At 63.4% G+C, this 15,293-nt stretch overlaps 1 protein-coding gene across 1 annotated transcript in view; it reads left to right on the forward strand.

Annotated features, from left to right (window-relative positions):
- The window catches only part of CEP131 (centrosomal protein 131), a 35,215-nt gene extending 23,050 nt beyond the window's left edge, over nucleotides 1-12,165 (forward strand). The window contains 19 exon segments of the mRNA XM_010354272.2: nucleotides 1,364-1,481; nucleotides 1,974-2,090; nucleotides 2,264-2,432; nucleotides 2,837-2,931; nucleotides 3,550-3,732; nucleotides 3,960-4,136; nucleotides 4,731-4,856; nucleotides 4,960-5,085; nucleotides 5,829-5,945; nucleotides 6,804-6,906; nucleotides 7,650-7,851; nucleotides 8,936-9,043; nucleotides 9,171-9,288; nucleotides 9,374-9,448; nucleotides 10,402-10,544; nucleotides 10,693-10,870; nucleotides 10,975-11,138; nucleotides 11,786-11,846; nucleotides 11,918-12,165. Coding sequence (XP_010352574.2) covers nucleotides 1,364-1,481; nucleotides 1,974-2,090; nucleotides 2,264-2,432; nucleotides 2,837-2,931; nucleotides 3,550-3,732; nucleotides 3,960-4,136; nucleotides 4,731-4,856; nucleotides 4,960-5,085; nucleotides 5,829-5,945; nucleotides 6,804-6,906; nucleotides 7,650-7,851; nucleotides 8,936-9,043; nucleotides 9,171-9,288; nucleotides 9,374-9,448; nucleotides 10,402-10,544; nucleotides 10,693-10,870; nucleotides 10,975-11,138; nucleotides 11,786-11,846; nucleotides 11,918-11,992 — 2,455 coding nt within the window. The 3' untranslated portion in view covers nucleotides 11,993-12,165.
- The last annotated feature ends 3,128 nt before the right edge of the window (nucleotides 12,166-15,293 follow it).

Below are 15,293 nucleotides of genomic sequence, written 5' to 3' on the forward strand. Positions count from 1 at the left end.
AGGGGCAGTGGAACGTTCCAGAACTGCACTGTGCTGATGGTCACACAACTCTAGATTTGCTAAAAATCATTGACTTGTACACTGAAAATGGGTAGATTTTGTAGTATGAAAATTGTACCTCAGTAAAACTGTTACTTAAAACAACATTAAAGGCAAAGAAGATACAGAACTGAAAAAAGCCAACAACACCCAAAGCTCAAGGGGCTGTGGGCGGAGCCTCCTGTGACGTTGACTGTTGGGGGCTGCGTCCCTGCCACTTGCCCCTGGGGAGCTGGAGGGGCTGTGGGCGGAGCCTCCTGTGACGTTGACTGTTGGGGGCTGCGTCCCTGCCACTTGCCCCTGGGGAGCTGGAGGGGCTGTGGGCGGAGCCTCCTGTGACGTTGACTGTTGGGGGCTGCGTCCCTGCCACTTGCCCCTGGGGAGCTGGAGGGGCTGTGGGCAGAGCCTCCTGTGACCATGACGGTCATTCCTGGTCAGGAGAGTCGCGGGGGTACCTCCCTGCCTGGACTTTCGGAGCCTCCCCCGGCGAAGCCGTCACCCACCCTGCCGCCCAGTTAGGGCTAGGGAGACCAGGCCTGTAGACGCAGTGGGTGGCATGAGGGAAGGGGGACCAGAAGCCCGTGGCTCCTCAAAGCCCCCTACTTCTGCCTGGGGCAGACCGCCCCCGAGCTAGGGCTCACACGTTCTGGGTTCTCTGTTAATGCCTTTGCTGAGAGAATCCACACATGGTCCCGAGAGCCAAGGTGAAGGATTTTTTTTTTTGTTTAATCAGTTTTATTCAGTATCATTTGTATATAATAAAAGGTGCCCATTGTAAGTGTGCAGTTCCATGAGCTTCCACCAGGGTGTATAGTGCTGTCTGTGGACACAGTGGACCAAGATAAGGAAACGGCCCAGCACCTCCAGGCTTCCCTCGAGCTCCTTCCTGGCCCTGATGCCAGCAGCCACCAGTCTGTTCCCTCATAGCCCTGCCTGTTCCGACCACCCTCTGTGGAGCCACGGCCTGTGGCCTGCACTGGCCTGAGTCCCGGGCCTGTTGCCTGTGAGCAGGGTCCTGCCATCCAGTGTTCACACCGTAGTCAGGTCATGGGCATCTGAACCATTCCCACTTCCTGGCGGTTGTAAATAAGGCCACACAGGCCTGCGTGGATAGACGTTTCCTCTCCCCTGGACACCTTCCCAGGAGAAAGGTTTTGGGTTTTAGCGGAGCTGGTCCAGGCGGGCTGGTCCTGCCATGTGAAAAGGGCTACTTGTGTGCAGCCGCCGGCTTCTCTCTTCCCCAGCTGGACCTTCCACCAGCAACCAGCTGGCTCCTGCCAGGGCGCTGGCTTGGTCTGGGCCCTGAGCCCTTCTCTCTGGGCAGGTTTATCCACCAGGTGAACCAGGCCGCTGTCACCATCCAGCGCTGGTACCGCCACCAGGTGCAGCGGCGCCGAGTGGGAGCTGCCCGCCTGGAGCACCTGCTGCAGGCCAAGAGGGAGGTCAGTGTGGGCGCCTCAGTCACTCCATGCTCCCCCAGGGGGTCTGGCCCAGAATCCCAGGGCTCTGAGTTTCTGGGACAGGTGGAATCAAAGCCTAGGATTGCCCGTGGGTCCTGTCTCTGGGTGCAGCATCCTTCTTGACGCTGGGTCCCTGCGGACGGGCAGGGTGGTCCTCACTGGCGGTCGTCAGGGTCTAGGTGTCAGGAAATGCCTGCTGGGTCCGTCCCAGGCTGGAGGGTCTCCGGAGGACACTCCGTGGGCATGAGCTGTCTCCCCTGTGCCGGAACTGTTGGCCACCTGTGACGCAGGGCTCGTCCTCTGTAGAGCAGAGAAATGGCAGGTTCAAGGTCCTAGTGGGGTTTCACCTTCCCTGCTGGCCCTGAGATTCCACGAACTCTAGGGGACTCTGGGGCATTGTGGGGAAGCCTCTGGTCTAGGTCTAGATTCTGTCTTCCCGATGTATACACCATGTGGCACCAGCTTCTTTGGCAGGAGCAGCGGCAGCGGCCAGGCGAGGGGACCCTCCTGGACCTGCACCAGCAGAAAGAGGCAGCCAGAAGGAAGGCCCGGGAAGAGAAGGCACGCCAAGCCAGGCGAGCGGCCATTCAGGTGCCCGGGCTGACTGCGCAGGGACCTCTGAGCAGTACCATGGCCCAGGCCTGACCATGGGGCCAATGCTAGGGCTCCCTGGGCCCCGGGACACTGAGCCTCAGGGCAGCGTGGCTGGGGAGCCTGGGGTCGTTCTCTCCCGGGGGCAGTGCTCAGCGATGCTCCCACTGCAGGAGCTGCAACAGAAACGAGCCCTGAGAGCCCAGAAGGCGATCACAGCTGAGCGTGGGCCGCCTGAGAATCCCAGGGAGACCAGAGTACCAGGGACGCGGCGGCCTGCTCAGGAGCTGTCCCCCACACCAGGCGACACTGCCCACCAGGCCCTCAAGGCCAACAATGCTGGTGAGAGTGGCTCTGTGCCCGTGGAGGTGGGGTGGGCTGCAGCCGGGAAGGAGGTGCAGCCCCTGTGGACCTCCCCTCAGCCTCCCGTGCTGCTGCCCGTGTTGGCAGCCCCAGTCCTCGGAGTTAGGGGCCTTGGCCTCCAGCTGACCTGATGAGGGTGCCGAGACCTTGATAAACAAGTGGTCCTGGACATAGGGGCCCTACAGAGCAGAAGGCCTGGAAGGGTGGGGTGGCACTCATCCTCCACAGCTCCACACCTAAAAGGCCATGGCTCCCTGGCAGCTCCTCTGCTTCTGGGGTCGCCTCCGCCTCCCCCATGCCTGGCTCCTTCCCAGGGGTGCCTCCAGAGTCGCTGCCCGCCCCAGGATGTTCTCTGTGGGATGATGCTGTGTTCTGCTGTGCAGGTACCGGCCTCCCTGCTGCAGGCCCTGGAGACTGCTGCCTGCCCACCTCCAGCTCATCCCCAGAACCACAGCAGCCTCCAGAGGACAGGACGCAGGTCTGGGCACAGCTGTCCTTCCCTCCCTCGTGGTTTTTGGCTTTAAGGGCTGCATCTGTGCCAGGGGTGTCCTGAGCTGAGCTTGTCCCAGCCCCTCCTCTGCTCTAGGGGCCACTTACGCCCGGAGAGGCCACCCAGGAGGGGTCTTCTTGTTCTGATGCATGGTGCTGGCTACCCCGAGGGGAGCCTTTGCTGGGGTGGACCTGTTGGGTTTTTACAGATGTCCTGGGGTGGGGGCCCTGCATCCTCATCTACAGAAGAAGAGCTTCTGGCTCCGAGGGGTGATGTGACAGCCAAGGCTCCCAGGCTGCTCAGTGGTGGGGCCAGGTGGCTGCACAGCCTGTTTTCCTGGAGTGGGGTGCTGGGAGGAGTCCCTGGTGGCTGGAGCTGCTTTGAGCAGCTGCAGAGACTGGGTGGGAAGGTCTGAGCCCTGGCCTCACCTTCCAGAGGCTGAATGTTGGGACTGGGGAGCTCCCGCAGCACCTTCGGGGCTGTGCGTCTTGCTGCATCTGTCTCCCTGCTCTGCGCCTTGCTGCATCTGTCTCCCCGCTCTGCGCCTTGCCGCATCTGTCTCCCTGCTCTGCGCCTTGCTGCATCTGTCTCCCTGCTCTTTTGCAGGATGTTCTCGCTCAGGATGCAGCTGGGGACAAGCTGGAGACGGTGGCCCCAAGCAGGGGCAGCGCCAAATCCAGGGGGCCCCTGGAGGAGCTGCTGCACACGCTGCAGCTGCTGGAGAAGGAGCCGGAGCCGCTGCCCCGCCCCAGGGCCAGCCACAGGGGCAGATACGCCTGGGCCAGCGAGGTGACCGTGGTGTGCGCCCCGCCCTGCCCAGTCTGTCCACTCGTGCCATCCACACAGAGCATGCGGTGGCTGTAGGGGTTGGGAAAATGGGGGTGCCATGGGCTCTTTCTTGCTTTGGTCACGACCCTCCCTCCCAGAGCCCAGCCTCAGCTGCCACCTCTGTCCCTGGGGACCCCCAGTCCTCAGGCTACCCTGACAGCCCCCGATGCTGGTCTCCTGTCCCACAGGAGGACGATGCCAGCTCTCTGACAGCTGACAACCTGGAGAAATTTGGAAAACTCAGTGCGTTCCCCGAACCCGCTGAGGATGGGACGCTGCTCTCAGAGGCCAAGCTACAAAGCATCATGAGCTTCTTGGACGAGATGGAGAAGTCTGGGCAGGACCAGCCAGACCCCCAGCAGGAGGTCGCCCCTTGCCCACTCCCACCTGGCCCCCAGGGGGAGGAGGTCCCTCGCCAGCCCTGACCTGGTCCCCAGCAGGAGGTGGTCCCTCACCATGTACCCACCCAGTTGTGCAGCCCCCACCACGGGACTCTCTCAGGGTGGAGGTGGCAGGGCCCACATTCCCCAAACTGCACCCACCTCCCCGCTGCCCTGAGCCGCCCCCACGAGCCTGTGTGTGTGGACAGTTCAGGCCTCTGGAGCCTTGCTGTCCTCTGGGCCACCCATCGGTTTGTCCTTGGTGAACACCAGCGGCCAGGCTAGATGGAGCAGTGACGTGAACTCATTGTCACAGGGCAGGAAGCTGGGAAGCATAGAACTTTTTAAATGGTTTGTGTTTTATTCCTGAGGCCATGGCCCCCATTTCCTGTACTGAGCAATGAAACGGCCTCTGCCGGGCTGCCTGCCGCCTGCCGCCTGCCCTCCGGCTTCCCACGGGCTCCCGTGTGCAGCAGCCCCTCTGTCCCCGGAGGGCAGGGCTGCAGGGGCATCGAGTCAGGTCCTTGGCTGCCTCCCTGTCCTCTGCCACTGCTGCCTGACGCTCGGCTGTGTCTGCAGGGGTGGGTGCTGGAGGCGGGGCCCGGGCCGCTGGAGCTGGGGTCCGAGGTGAGCACGTCTGTGATGCGGCTGAAGCTGGAGGTGGAGGAGAAGAAGCAGGCCATGCTGCTGCTGCAGAGAGCGCTGGTAACGCTGCGGGCACAGCTAATCCTAGGCCCTCCTAGCCTCCTACCTGCCGAGGCCGGGCCCACTGGTCCCAGCGCCTCCCTCCTCTGCCCACACCCTGCAGGCGCAGCAGCGAGACCTCACGGTCCGGCGGGTCAAGGAGACAGAGAAGGCACTGAGCCGGCAGCTGCAGCGGCAGAGGGAGCACTACGAGGCCACCATCCAGCGGCACTTGGCCTTCATCGACCAGGTGAGCGGCCTGGGGACCGCAGAGGCCCGGACCCAGCTCGTGGCTCATGGAGACTTCCAGAGTCAGGGGCTTCCCTTTGCCGGTGAGCTTCTTCCTGTGTTGGAGGTCACACAGGTATCTGCTGGATGCATTCCAAGCCTTTCCCATGCCGTTCCCAGCCGTCCATGCCCTGGAAAGGACACTCCTGTCTTTACCCAGAGCTGCCCCGAGTGAGGGTAGTAGGGGTGTCCCGCCGGCCCCTCGGCTCAGTCGCAGCCCTGGTCGGATCCTATTCTGGAGAGAACTCTAGATCTGGGGTCCGTGAGAATAGGGGCCTCCAAGGGCTGCTTGGTGGTCATCACAGGTGTGTCCTGACCTGGGGTCTGGCCTGGGGCCTGCAGTGAGGCTGGTGTGGTCCTAACACCCTTTGGCAGACAGTGGGCCTCCTCCGGGGCTGGGTGATGGGCACGACAAAGCTACCCTCATCCTAGGAAGACCCTGACATCACTGCAGGGGTGGGCTGGGGCTTCTCTGACATTTTCTGGGTCCCCCAGCTGAGGACAGGACGGCGGATGCAGGCCTGGGCCCGTGTTTGCACACATGCCCTCCCACTGGCCCCAGGGTCCATCCACAAACCTAGGAGGGGCAGCCCCAGGGGAGGGCTGCTCTTAGCCTCCCTCGGAGGCTGGGAGGATCTCCTCCATCAGGGATCCTGCTAGGCTGGGGCCTTGGTGCAGCCACCTCACTTCTGGTCCCCAACACAGCTGATCGAAGACAAGAAGGTCCTGAGTGAAAAGTGTGAGGCTGTGGTGGCCGAGCTGAAGCAGGAGGACCGGCGATGCACTGAGCGTGTGGCCCAGGTGCAGGCGCAGCACGAGCTGGTGAGGCTTTGCTCCCCATTGCACAGCGTCCCAGGCCAGGCTCACAGGCCAGGCTCTGCCGGCACAGCTCCCAGAACAGGGTTGGACTCCGAGTTCTCATTCCTGCCTCAGAGTGTCAGGGCCACAGCAGTGGGTGGGGCTGTCTGGGGGAGCACCGTGGCACCGAGCTAGTCCACTCCTGCCTCTCTAGCTGCCAGGCTCTGGGGCAGGGCCGTGGACCTGCTGTCACAGATGTGGACGCACAGTCCCTCCCTGGCCACAGCACGGTCGCCGTGGACCCAGGAGTCTGCCTGGCCTGCCCCACTGCCAGGTCCTTGGGCCACGGGACCTGCTCTCTCTACTGACCAGGTATCAGTGCAGCACCGTGTGGGGCTCCCTGGGGGCCTCAGCCTCCCTGGCTATACCTCCTACCAGCTTGGGCAGTGATGGTCCCGAGCCCAGGCTCTGGAGTGGGCTTGGCACTGGCATTTTAAAATCCCTGCACGTGACCGTGGCTGACAGCCGGAGTTGAGGACTGCCGGTCACGTGGAAGAATGCAGGCTCTGGGGCCATCCCGACAGGCAGTAGCACTCCTCTCTGGGGCAGGGCTTCTGCAGGCTGATGGCTGCCCTCCCATTTCTCAGGCCACTAAGGTGTGTGACTGGGTGGGCCTGGGCCTCCAGCCTGGCCCCCGGCGCTGGGGAGAGCAGCCGTGGCTCTCTGGAGCCGGCGTGTGTGTCTCGGGGCAGCACACCTACCCACGAGCCCCAGCCTTGTGCTGGTGGACTTGGAAGCCCAGCCCTGCCTGTGCCCTTAGGGTGGCAAAGGGATGGGGGTGTCTTCGCATCATTTCTTCCTGACCTGTTCTCCTGCTCACAGGAGATTAAAAAACTCAAAGAACTAATGAGTGCCACTGAGAAAGTCCGCCGGGAGAAGTGGATCAGTGAGAAAACGAAGAAGATCAAGGAGGTCACTGTCCGAGGTGGGCCATCCCCTCCCCCGAGCCGGCCAGGTGTGGGGTGGGTGCTGCGGCCAGGGCTTCTTTTGAGAGGGCCATAATTTCAGGCATTCATGTAGTCTGAGACCTTCCTGGGCAGAGGTGAACACTCATGCCCCAACTGCCCCTGTCACGTCCTCCCCTGTGGCCTCTGCTGTGATCCTAGGGGCAGGTGGGCTCCACACAGGAGCCTAGCCGGGCCCCCAGCACCCAGGCAGTGGACTGAAATGAGGGGACTCAGTGCCTCACTTCCTCAGGGTTGGGCTAGGGGAGATCGGGAGTTTGTGGATGACTGTGGCACATGGACCCTGCCACGGGAAGCAGAGTGAGCTACGGGAAGAGGCAGGTGCAGGCAGGGGGATGGGGCAGGAGGCTGGTGGGTGTTGGGGTCTCAAGGGGCCTCGGACCCTTGGGTGGTGTGCAGGGCTCCCTGAGGCCTGGTCCTCTTGCTCTGGACACCTGCTGTCAGGGTGCCTGGGAGCCGTCAGTGGGAGCACCGAGTCTCGGGGAATCCTGAGCCCCGCAGGCTAGGGGAGGCGCTGTGGCCCTGTGGGGGGCCTCTTCCCCACTTCCTGGGCATTCGACTCAGCTGTGCTTCGGGTTGCATCCAAGGAGGCCTTGGGTGGGCGGGGTCCCCTGTGGCCCTGAGACAGGCCAGTCTTGTGCCACGGTTGGGCTTCCCGGGCCCACCCGGCTGGACATGGCCCTAGCCAGTGCCCTGCCCCCAGGCCTGGAGCCTGAGATCCAGAAGCTGATTGCCAGGCACAAGCAGGAGGTGCGGAGGCTCAAGAGCCTTCATGAGGCGGAGCTGCTGCAGTCGGACGAGCGGGCCTCGCAGCGCTGCCTGCGCCAGGCCGAGGAGCTGCGGGAGCAGCTGGAGCGGGAGAAGGAGGCGCTGGGGCAGCAGGAGCGCGAGCGTGCTCGGCAGCGGTGGGTGGTGGCCCCAGGCCGGTGGGGCCAGGACCCTCAGGGTGGGGAGTCGGGGAATCCTCGAAGGTCGGAGTGGGTTTCCCGTGTAGAGGTGGGCGAGGGTCTTGGTGCAGCATCCAGGGAGGATGCAGGGCACTTGGCCCTGGAGGGGCCCAGCCTCCTCAGCCAGGCCAGTGTCCTCGGGCTTATGTCTGCAGGCCACGCCCGCCGAGGTCTGCAGGTTCTGCAGGGGTGTTTTCCCAACGTTAGGGCTCGGAACCCCCACCAGACGTCCACTCTTTCAGAACTGGCCCCAGAGCAGCTGACCCGTAGATAGGCGGCCTCAAGGCCCCTCCAGCTCTGACCTTGGGGCCCAGGGACAGTCTCTCTCATTCACTCCTTTGGCCTGGGGTCTGAGGGGTGACTCCTGCTCTTGCATCCTGAGTCCTGGGGACCGGGGACGTGCCCAGTGGTGGTCAGGATCTGTGGGCCACAGGGACCAGTGGCAGCCCCTCCCACACTGTCTGCGCCACCAGGACAGAGCCTGGAAGCCACCTACTCCTGTCTGCCTTGCTGCCTGTCACGGCTGGTCCACCCCAGATGCAGCTTGGCTGGTCCCCCAGTTTCTCCCCGAAGGTGGGGTCAGGACGAGGCCCTGGCACGAGCTTACTCAGGTCACGGAGCCAGGCACCTGGCTCCCTCAGGCCGGAGGCAGGGGAGGTGGATAAGGCCACACCAGGCACCTGCCTCCCGCCCTCCATACTCATGGGGCAACGCTGAACAGGGTGAGGCCGGCACAAAGGCTGAGGGAAAAGGGAGCCCAGACGCGGCTCCATGGCCACTTCCCAAAGTGCCACGAGGGCCTGGAGCTCAGGGAATTACGGAGCTTGGCTGATGGGCAAGGTCCTCGTGGCTTTGCCTGGCCCCAGGCGGTGGCTTTGAGGGGCCTCAGCTGCCGAGGGGGAGGGGCCGGTTCCAGACAGGGCCCCAGAGGGCTGCTCGTGAGCTCTGAATCAGGTCGGTGGTTGGCCTGTGCCCCTGCGGTGGGTGGATCCTGGGACTGCCCATCCCTACCCCCCAAAAGTCAGTCCTGACCATCCCGCAGGTTCCAGCAGCACCTGGAGCAGGAGCAGTGGGCGCTGCAGCAGCAACGGCAGCGGCTGTACAGCGAGGTGGCCGAGGAGAGGGAACGACTGGGCCAGCAGGCAGCCAGGTGCCGCCCGGGGGCACCATGCCCTCTCCCAGGGACCCTTCCCACCCAACCCCTCACCCGCTCACCTCTCTCATTCCTGACTCCTTCCTCTATGACCACTCACCTGTTGACTCCTCCCTGGCCACAGGCAGCGGGCGGAGCTGGAGGAGCTGAGGCAGCAGCTGGAGGAGAGCAGCTCTGCGCTGACCCGAGCCCTGAGGGCGGAGTTTGAGAAGGGCAGGGAGGAGCAGGAGCGCCGGCACCAGGTCTATGGCCCGGGAGGCTGTGCTGGGCCTGGCCGGGGGTCTGGGCAGGGTGGGACTGACTAGCCTCTTAATGTCCACCCCCCAGATGGAGCTGAAGGCCCTGAAGCAGCAGCTGGAGCTGGAGAGGCAGGCATGGGAGGCCGGCTGTGCCAGGAAGGAGGTGGGGGCCTGAGCACCCCGGTGGGCAGGGGTTGGGGGCTGCCCCAGGTGGGCCCCGCTGCCGTGGCATCCCGGGGTCTCGTTTCTGGGAGTCACATCTGGCTACTTGGGGTTGTCGTCTGAGCTGATGCTAGTATGTTGCTTTCAGCCCATATTTTGTGTGTGCTCTGGAAGGATCAAGGGTGCCTGGGGCGCATCCTCTGTGGTCCGAGAACAGGTGTTGTCCCCCTCGCTAGGGGCTGCTCCACCTGTGCGCCCCATGGCCAGCCCACCGACACTCAGATGTACAGAGGGGCACACGCACAACAGGGCCCCCCCTTAGTCTCTGGGGCCTTCTGCAGGGGTGGACTTTGCCTCGGTGACAGTCCCACACACACATTCTCACCACCCATGCCCGCCGTGAGGCCACAGCACAGGCTGACCATGCCCATCACCTGGTTTCACACCCTGGTGGGCTGGGATGTCACCCAGTAGCCAGGCAGGCTGTGGCAGTGGACGCCTCCGGGCCCAGGAGCATGCTCCCGACGCAGGCCTGTGGGACCCAGGGCTGGGCACGTGAAACTCGATGGGAGTTTCCAGAGGCTTCCAAGAGGCTGCCAGGGTAGGCTCTCACTGCCTGGGCTTGGGGGCCCAGGCCCCGCCCTCAGCAACATGGCAAGTTCGACTTACCCAGCCCATGTGGTAGCAGATGGTGACCTCAGGTCGTCATGGGCTGTGGGTCTCTGAGGGAGGGGACCCTGGGCTGTGCATCATGACGATCTCTGGTACACCTGTGCCCACATGGGTCCTGACGCCAGGACATAGCATACCCCAGGACAGGAGCCTGGAGAGGGGGAAGGTCCCTTACTCCACTGTGGCTCAGAACCTGGAGCCCCCCAGGACCCCCTGAGGCTGGCCCTGGCCCCGCGGGCCTGCTCCGGGTGGCAGCCCCCTAGGCAGCGTGTGTCCCGCTAGGAGGCGTGGCTGCTGAACCGGGAGCAGGAGCTGAGGGAAGAAATCCGGAAAGGCCGGGACAAGGAGATTGAGCTGGTCATTCACCGGCTGGAGGCCGACGTGGCACTGGCCAAGGAAGAGAGTGAGAAGGCTGCTGAGAGTCGGTGAGGCCCCGCCACGCGTGAGGCACGGCTGGGTCGCCCGCCACGCGTGGGACACGGCTGGGTCGCCAGCTGGGGAGGCCCGGGAGCCAAGGTGCAAGGACCCATGTGTGACTGGGCTGCAGTGACCCTGCCCTCCCCAAAACGCCAGCATCAAGCGCTTACGGGACAAGTACGAGGCAGAGCTCTCCGAGCAGGAGCAGTCAGAGCGGAAGCTTCAGGAGCGGTGCTCGGAGCTGAAGGGCCAGCTTGGGGAGGCCGAGGGTGAGAATCTGCGTCTGCAGGGCCTCGTGCGGCAGAAGGAGCGGGCGCTGGAGGACACGCAGGCCGTGAGTGGGCGGGTATCACGTGGGCAGTGGGCACCCCCAGGCCCGTCCTACATGCATGCAGCCACTTGCTGGCAGCAGGTTCACTGCCTCCTGTGCCCACCCAGATGAACGAGCGGCTTTCTAGCGAGCGTAGCAACCTGGCCCAGGTGATCCGCCAGGAGTTCGAGGACCGGCTGGCAGCCTCTGAGGAGGAGACACGGCAGGCCAAGGCCGAGCTGGCCGCGCTGCAGGCCCGCCAGCAGCTGGAGCTGGAGGAAGTGCACCGGAGGTGGGTGTCGGGGGCTGCAGGGCTGGAGATGGAGGCGGGGCAGGGGAGCAGGCAGGGCCCCTGCAGCTCCAAGCCCCAGGAGGCTGTGGCTGAGGAAGTCCAGGAGATGCAGAGACAGGGCCCTCTAGGTAGAGGCTTTGGGGCCTTGGAGACCTGGATCTGTTTTCCTCCTTGGCGCTTAGTCCAGGGTGTTGGCCATCCCTGTTGGGGCACCTGAGTGGATCGTGTCTAGGCCTGGCGAGTTCTCCAGGGAGGCAGCTCCCGGGACCCTGGGCTGGGTGGACAGACGCTGAAAGAGCCAGGCGCTCTAAGATTCCTAGTGAACTCCCTCCACGGGGGTCCTACGTCCGTCCAGTGCCGCCTGCTGCCACGGGCTGAGAGGCGGGTGTGGGCGAGGCTTCCCACCCCCTTTTGGGTACCAGACCTCTCCAGGTGTGGCCAGGGTCACACTCCAGGGGCCTGTGTTGGGTCCTGACTAAACAGCAGGTGGGTTCCCTGGACAGCTGCCTGGCCAGCCACAGGAGTCGTGGTCAGCAGGGCCGGGACCAGGCTGACCAGGCGGCTGCCCCGGGCACCCTGTGCGCTGCAGGCCAGTCTGGGGCCATGGGGCGGGGGCCACGCTGAAGCCCACCACCTGCCACACACAGGGTGAAGACGGCCCTCGCGAGGAAGGAGGAGGCTGTGAGCAGCCTCCGGACACAGCACGAGGTGAGTCCCCATGGCCAGCCCTGCGGGACCTCAGGGCTGGGAGCAGGCCTGACCCTGCAGTTGTGTTGCAGGCTGCGGTGAAGCGGGCCGACCACCTGGAGGAGCTGCTGGAGCAGCACAGGCGGCCCGCGCCGAGTACCAAGTGACCAGGGATGCTGGGAACACTGCCGAAGAACGGAAGGCAGAGGACAGAGGCTGGACGTGGCCCGGAGGCCCACGGGGATGCCCACCTGCCCCCTGCAGAGGCCGGTGGTTGAGATGCACATGGCTGAGCACCTGTGGCTGCATTTTGTCAGTAAAGGAGGCCGTTGTTTCAGTGTTTGAGTGACTGCCTTGTTTTCTCTCCTGGGCTGGAGGCCGCCCTAGACCCGCAGAGCAGCCAGGCGTGGGTTTGGCTCTCTTCCTCCCACCTCCTCTCCAGCCCGTGCAGGCTGACCAGGGAATCATGAAGCTTGGCCATCAGCCCCCCAGCTGGCAGCCCCCAGCACTCAGCCAGCAGCCCCCTGCGCTCAGCCCGCAGCTCCCCAGCACTCAGCCCTCAGCCCCCAGCGCTCAGCCCGCAGCCCGCCAGCGCTCAGCCCGCAGCCCCCCTGCGCTCAGCCGGCAGCCCCCCTGCACTCAGCCCGCAGCTCCCAGCATTCAGCCCAACCCCCAAGTTCCTGTTCCCTGCCTTGCCCTGGGCCCTGAAACTCAGGCTCCAGTCCCAAGCACAGGGAATTCCCCCCGCCATTCCTGGCCAGGCGTAGGAGGAGCTCAGCAGAACTCACCCCCTGGGAGGAGCTCCAAGGGCCCCGCCCCGGCCCTGCAGGTACTCGAAGCCCACAGCCGCCAGTGTGCCCCTACGGCTGGGAGACTCCAGAGGGACAGGAAGCCCTACCCTCCCTGCTATGTGTGACAGCCTGGAGCTCTCAAGAAATGGGGATGGACAGGGCCCACCCTTGAGGAAGGGGGCACTGGGGAAGGTCCCAGGCAGGGGAGGGCAGGAGAGGGTACCAGGTCCCCCACTGGCCCAGGGCATCTGTTCACACCCAGCCTGGTGCTCAGCCCAGGTCAGCTTGGCCCGGTGAGCTCAGAACCTGCCCTGAATCCTCGGGGGGCAGCCCTCCCTCCACCTCTGTCTACACTGACCAAGAAGTGAGTGCTGGACACCCACTCACTGGGCTGGGAGGTCCGAAGTGACGCCTGAATGCTTGGTGGGAGACAAGGGTCCCCGAGCAGGCCGCACTGTCCTGGGACCGGGCTTTGGGGTAGCTTGGACTGCCATGCCACACTGTCCCAGCATCTGCGCCGGGTAGACCCATCGTCCCTGAGCCTGTCTTCCCACCTGCAGCATGGCTAGGACTTCCCTGGCCGCAGCGGCTGCTGGCCCGTGCCTGGGGTCCTGGGAAGCCCCCTGTGGAACAGAGGTGCTGCTGGCTGCCCAGGCCTGCTCCGAGACCCTGCCTGAGGCTTGCCTTCCCCCAGGAGGGGCTGGCCGGGCTCAGGTCCTTGTGCCCAGCACCATGCTGCTGGCCAAGTCACTGCCCTGGACACAAGGCCTGTGCTTGTCTTTACGTCTTTATCCTTCCAGTAGCATCATCCCTGGTCCCCGTGCTGGCTTTGGTGACCAGGGATGTGTGTGAGATGGGCCTTGTCCTGCATCTGGTGTGGGTTCCCCGCCTGGCAGGGGGTGCAGGCCACTGAGTCCCTCTCGCTCACCACCCCCCAGGTTCCCAGGTCCAGGCCTAGACTAGGGCCCCAAGCTGGGAGGAGCTGAGGACCTCGGGGGTGAGGCTAGGAAAATGCCCCTAAGGGACAGGGCCCAGGCAAATGTGGCTTCAGGGGACTATGCAAATCATGCTTGAGGACCTGGGGCATAGGGGGAGGCCCCAAAGGGCCCCAAGATGTTGGAATCAGAGCTGGAGGCTCGGCCTGGAGCTGTGTGTGGCACTGGGCTCGGTATCTAGAGCACAGGACAGGGCAGTGTGGTCCCTGGGTCGTGGTTGGTCATGCAGAACCACTGCTGGGCCTTCCCTCTTTTGCAGACAGGGCCAGGCCTCTGTGAAGGTGAAATGCACAGCAGGGACAGTGCCTAGCGGGGTGGGAGGGGCGGCTTCCACCGCCCCCTAGGTCACTGTGAGCCTTGCTTGTCTTGGACACTCAGGCTCAGCTCAGTGGCCACCCCACTCCCAGGGCCTGCTCCTGGGCCAAGGTGAGACCCAGGTACCTCCTGGTGAGGCTGCAGGCAGGAGCCGAGGATGACAGCCGCGTCCCTTATGATGAGTTGCTGTTGGCCAGGCCCCATGCTGAGGACAAAGCTCTGGGGGCCTCGCCAAAGCCTGTGTGGGAGCAGTGGCCCCCAGGGACGATGGGGACACTGGCTGCAGGGTGCTGACAGCTGAGCCACTCAGCTGGGCTTTAACTCCAGAACGTCACCCAAATGTGAGCTCAGCTGGCCAGGTGGGCTCTGAGAGTGGGGGGCTGTGGATCTCAGGTCCTGGGGGGCCCACACCTCCGTCACCGCAGCTGAAGCCCCCAGGAGCCGGCTCCCAGGAGCAGCGCGGGGCCATGTGGGGAAACCAAGCCTTCTGCCGTGGCACACGTTCGGGCGTTCTGGCCACAGAAAAGGTGTTTTTATCAGTGAAACGGCTGCAAATTACTAACTAAGTATGTTTACAAGGTCTCCAGCAGGATGCACAGGGTGACCTCCACAGAGATAGAAGAGGCCTGGGACACTCCTTATGGCCAGAAAAGGAGAGAGACATGGGTGTGACCTTCGGCTGGGGGCATCCCCGGCTTCCCAGCCCCTGCCTGATGGGTTTTTCATTTGCTCGTTCATTTCTCCTTCATTCCTGAGTCCTTCATTTGTTCACAAGGACGTGTGGAGGGCCTTTTGCATTTGGGGCCACCTCTGGATCGTGACATCTCTTGGATTTTGTTTTTTATTGTCTTAATTTTTAAATTTTAATTTAATTAATTAATTTATTTATTTATTTTGAGACAGAGTCTCTGTTGCCCAGGCTGGAGTGCAGTGGCATGATCTTGGCTCACTGAAACCTCTGCCTCCCAGATTCAAGTGATTCTCCTGCCTCAGCCTCCCAAGTAGCTGGGATTACAGGTGTGCACCACTAAGATGGCTAATTTTTGTATTTTTAGTAGAGACGGAGTTTCATCATGTTGGCCAGGATGGTCTCAATCTCTTGACTTCGTGATCCACCCACCTCAGCCTCCCAAAGTGGTGGGATTACAGGCACGAACCACCGCGCCCGGCCCAATTTTTATTTTTTGAGACAAGATCTTGCTCTGTCGCCCAAGCTGGAGTGCAGTGGCGCATTTATAGCTCCCTGCAGCCTCGAACTCGTAGCCTCAAGTGATTCCCCCCGCCTCAGCCTCCCAGGTAGTGGGGACTACCTGGTAGTGGGGAACCATGCCCAGCTACTTTTATTTTACTTTTGTAGACAGTCTCAC

This window comes from Rhinopithecus roxellana, chromosome 19, assembly GCF_007565055.1.
Source record: "Rhinopithecus roxellana isolate Shanxi Qingling chromosome 19, ASM756505v1, whole genome shotgun sequence".
NCBI classification, from domain to species: domain Eukaryota; kingdom Metazoa; phylum Chordata; class Mammalia; order Primates; family Cercopithecidae; genus Rhinopithecus; species Rhinopithecus roxellana.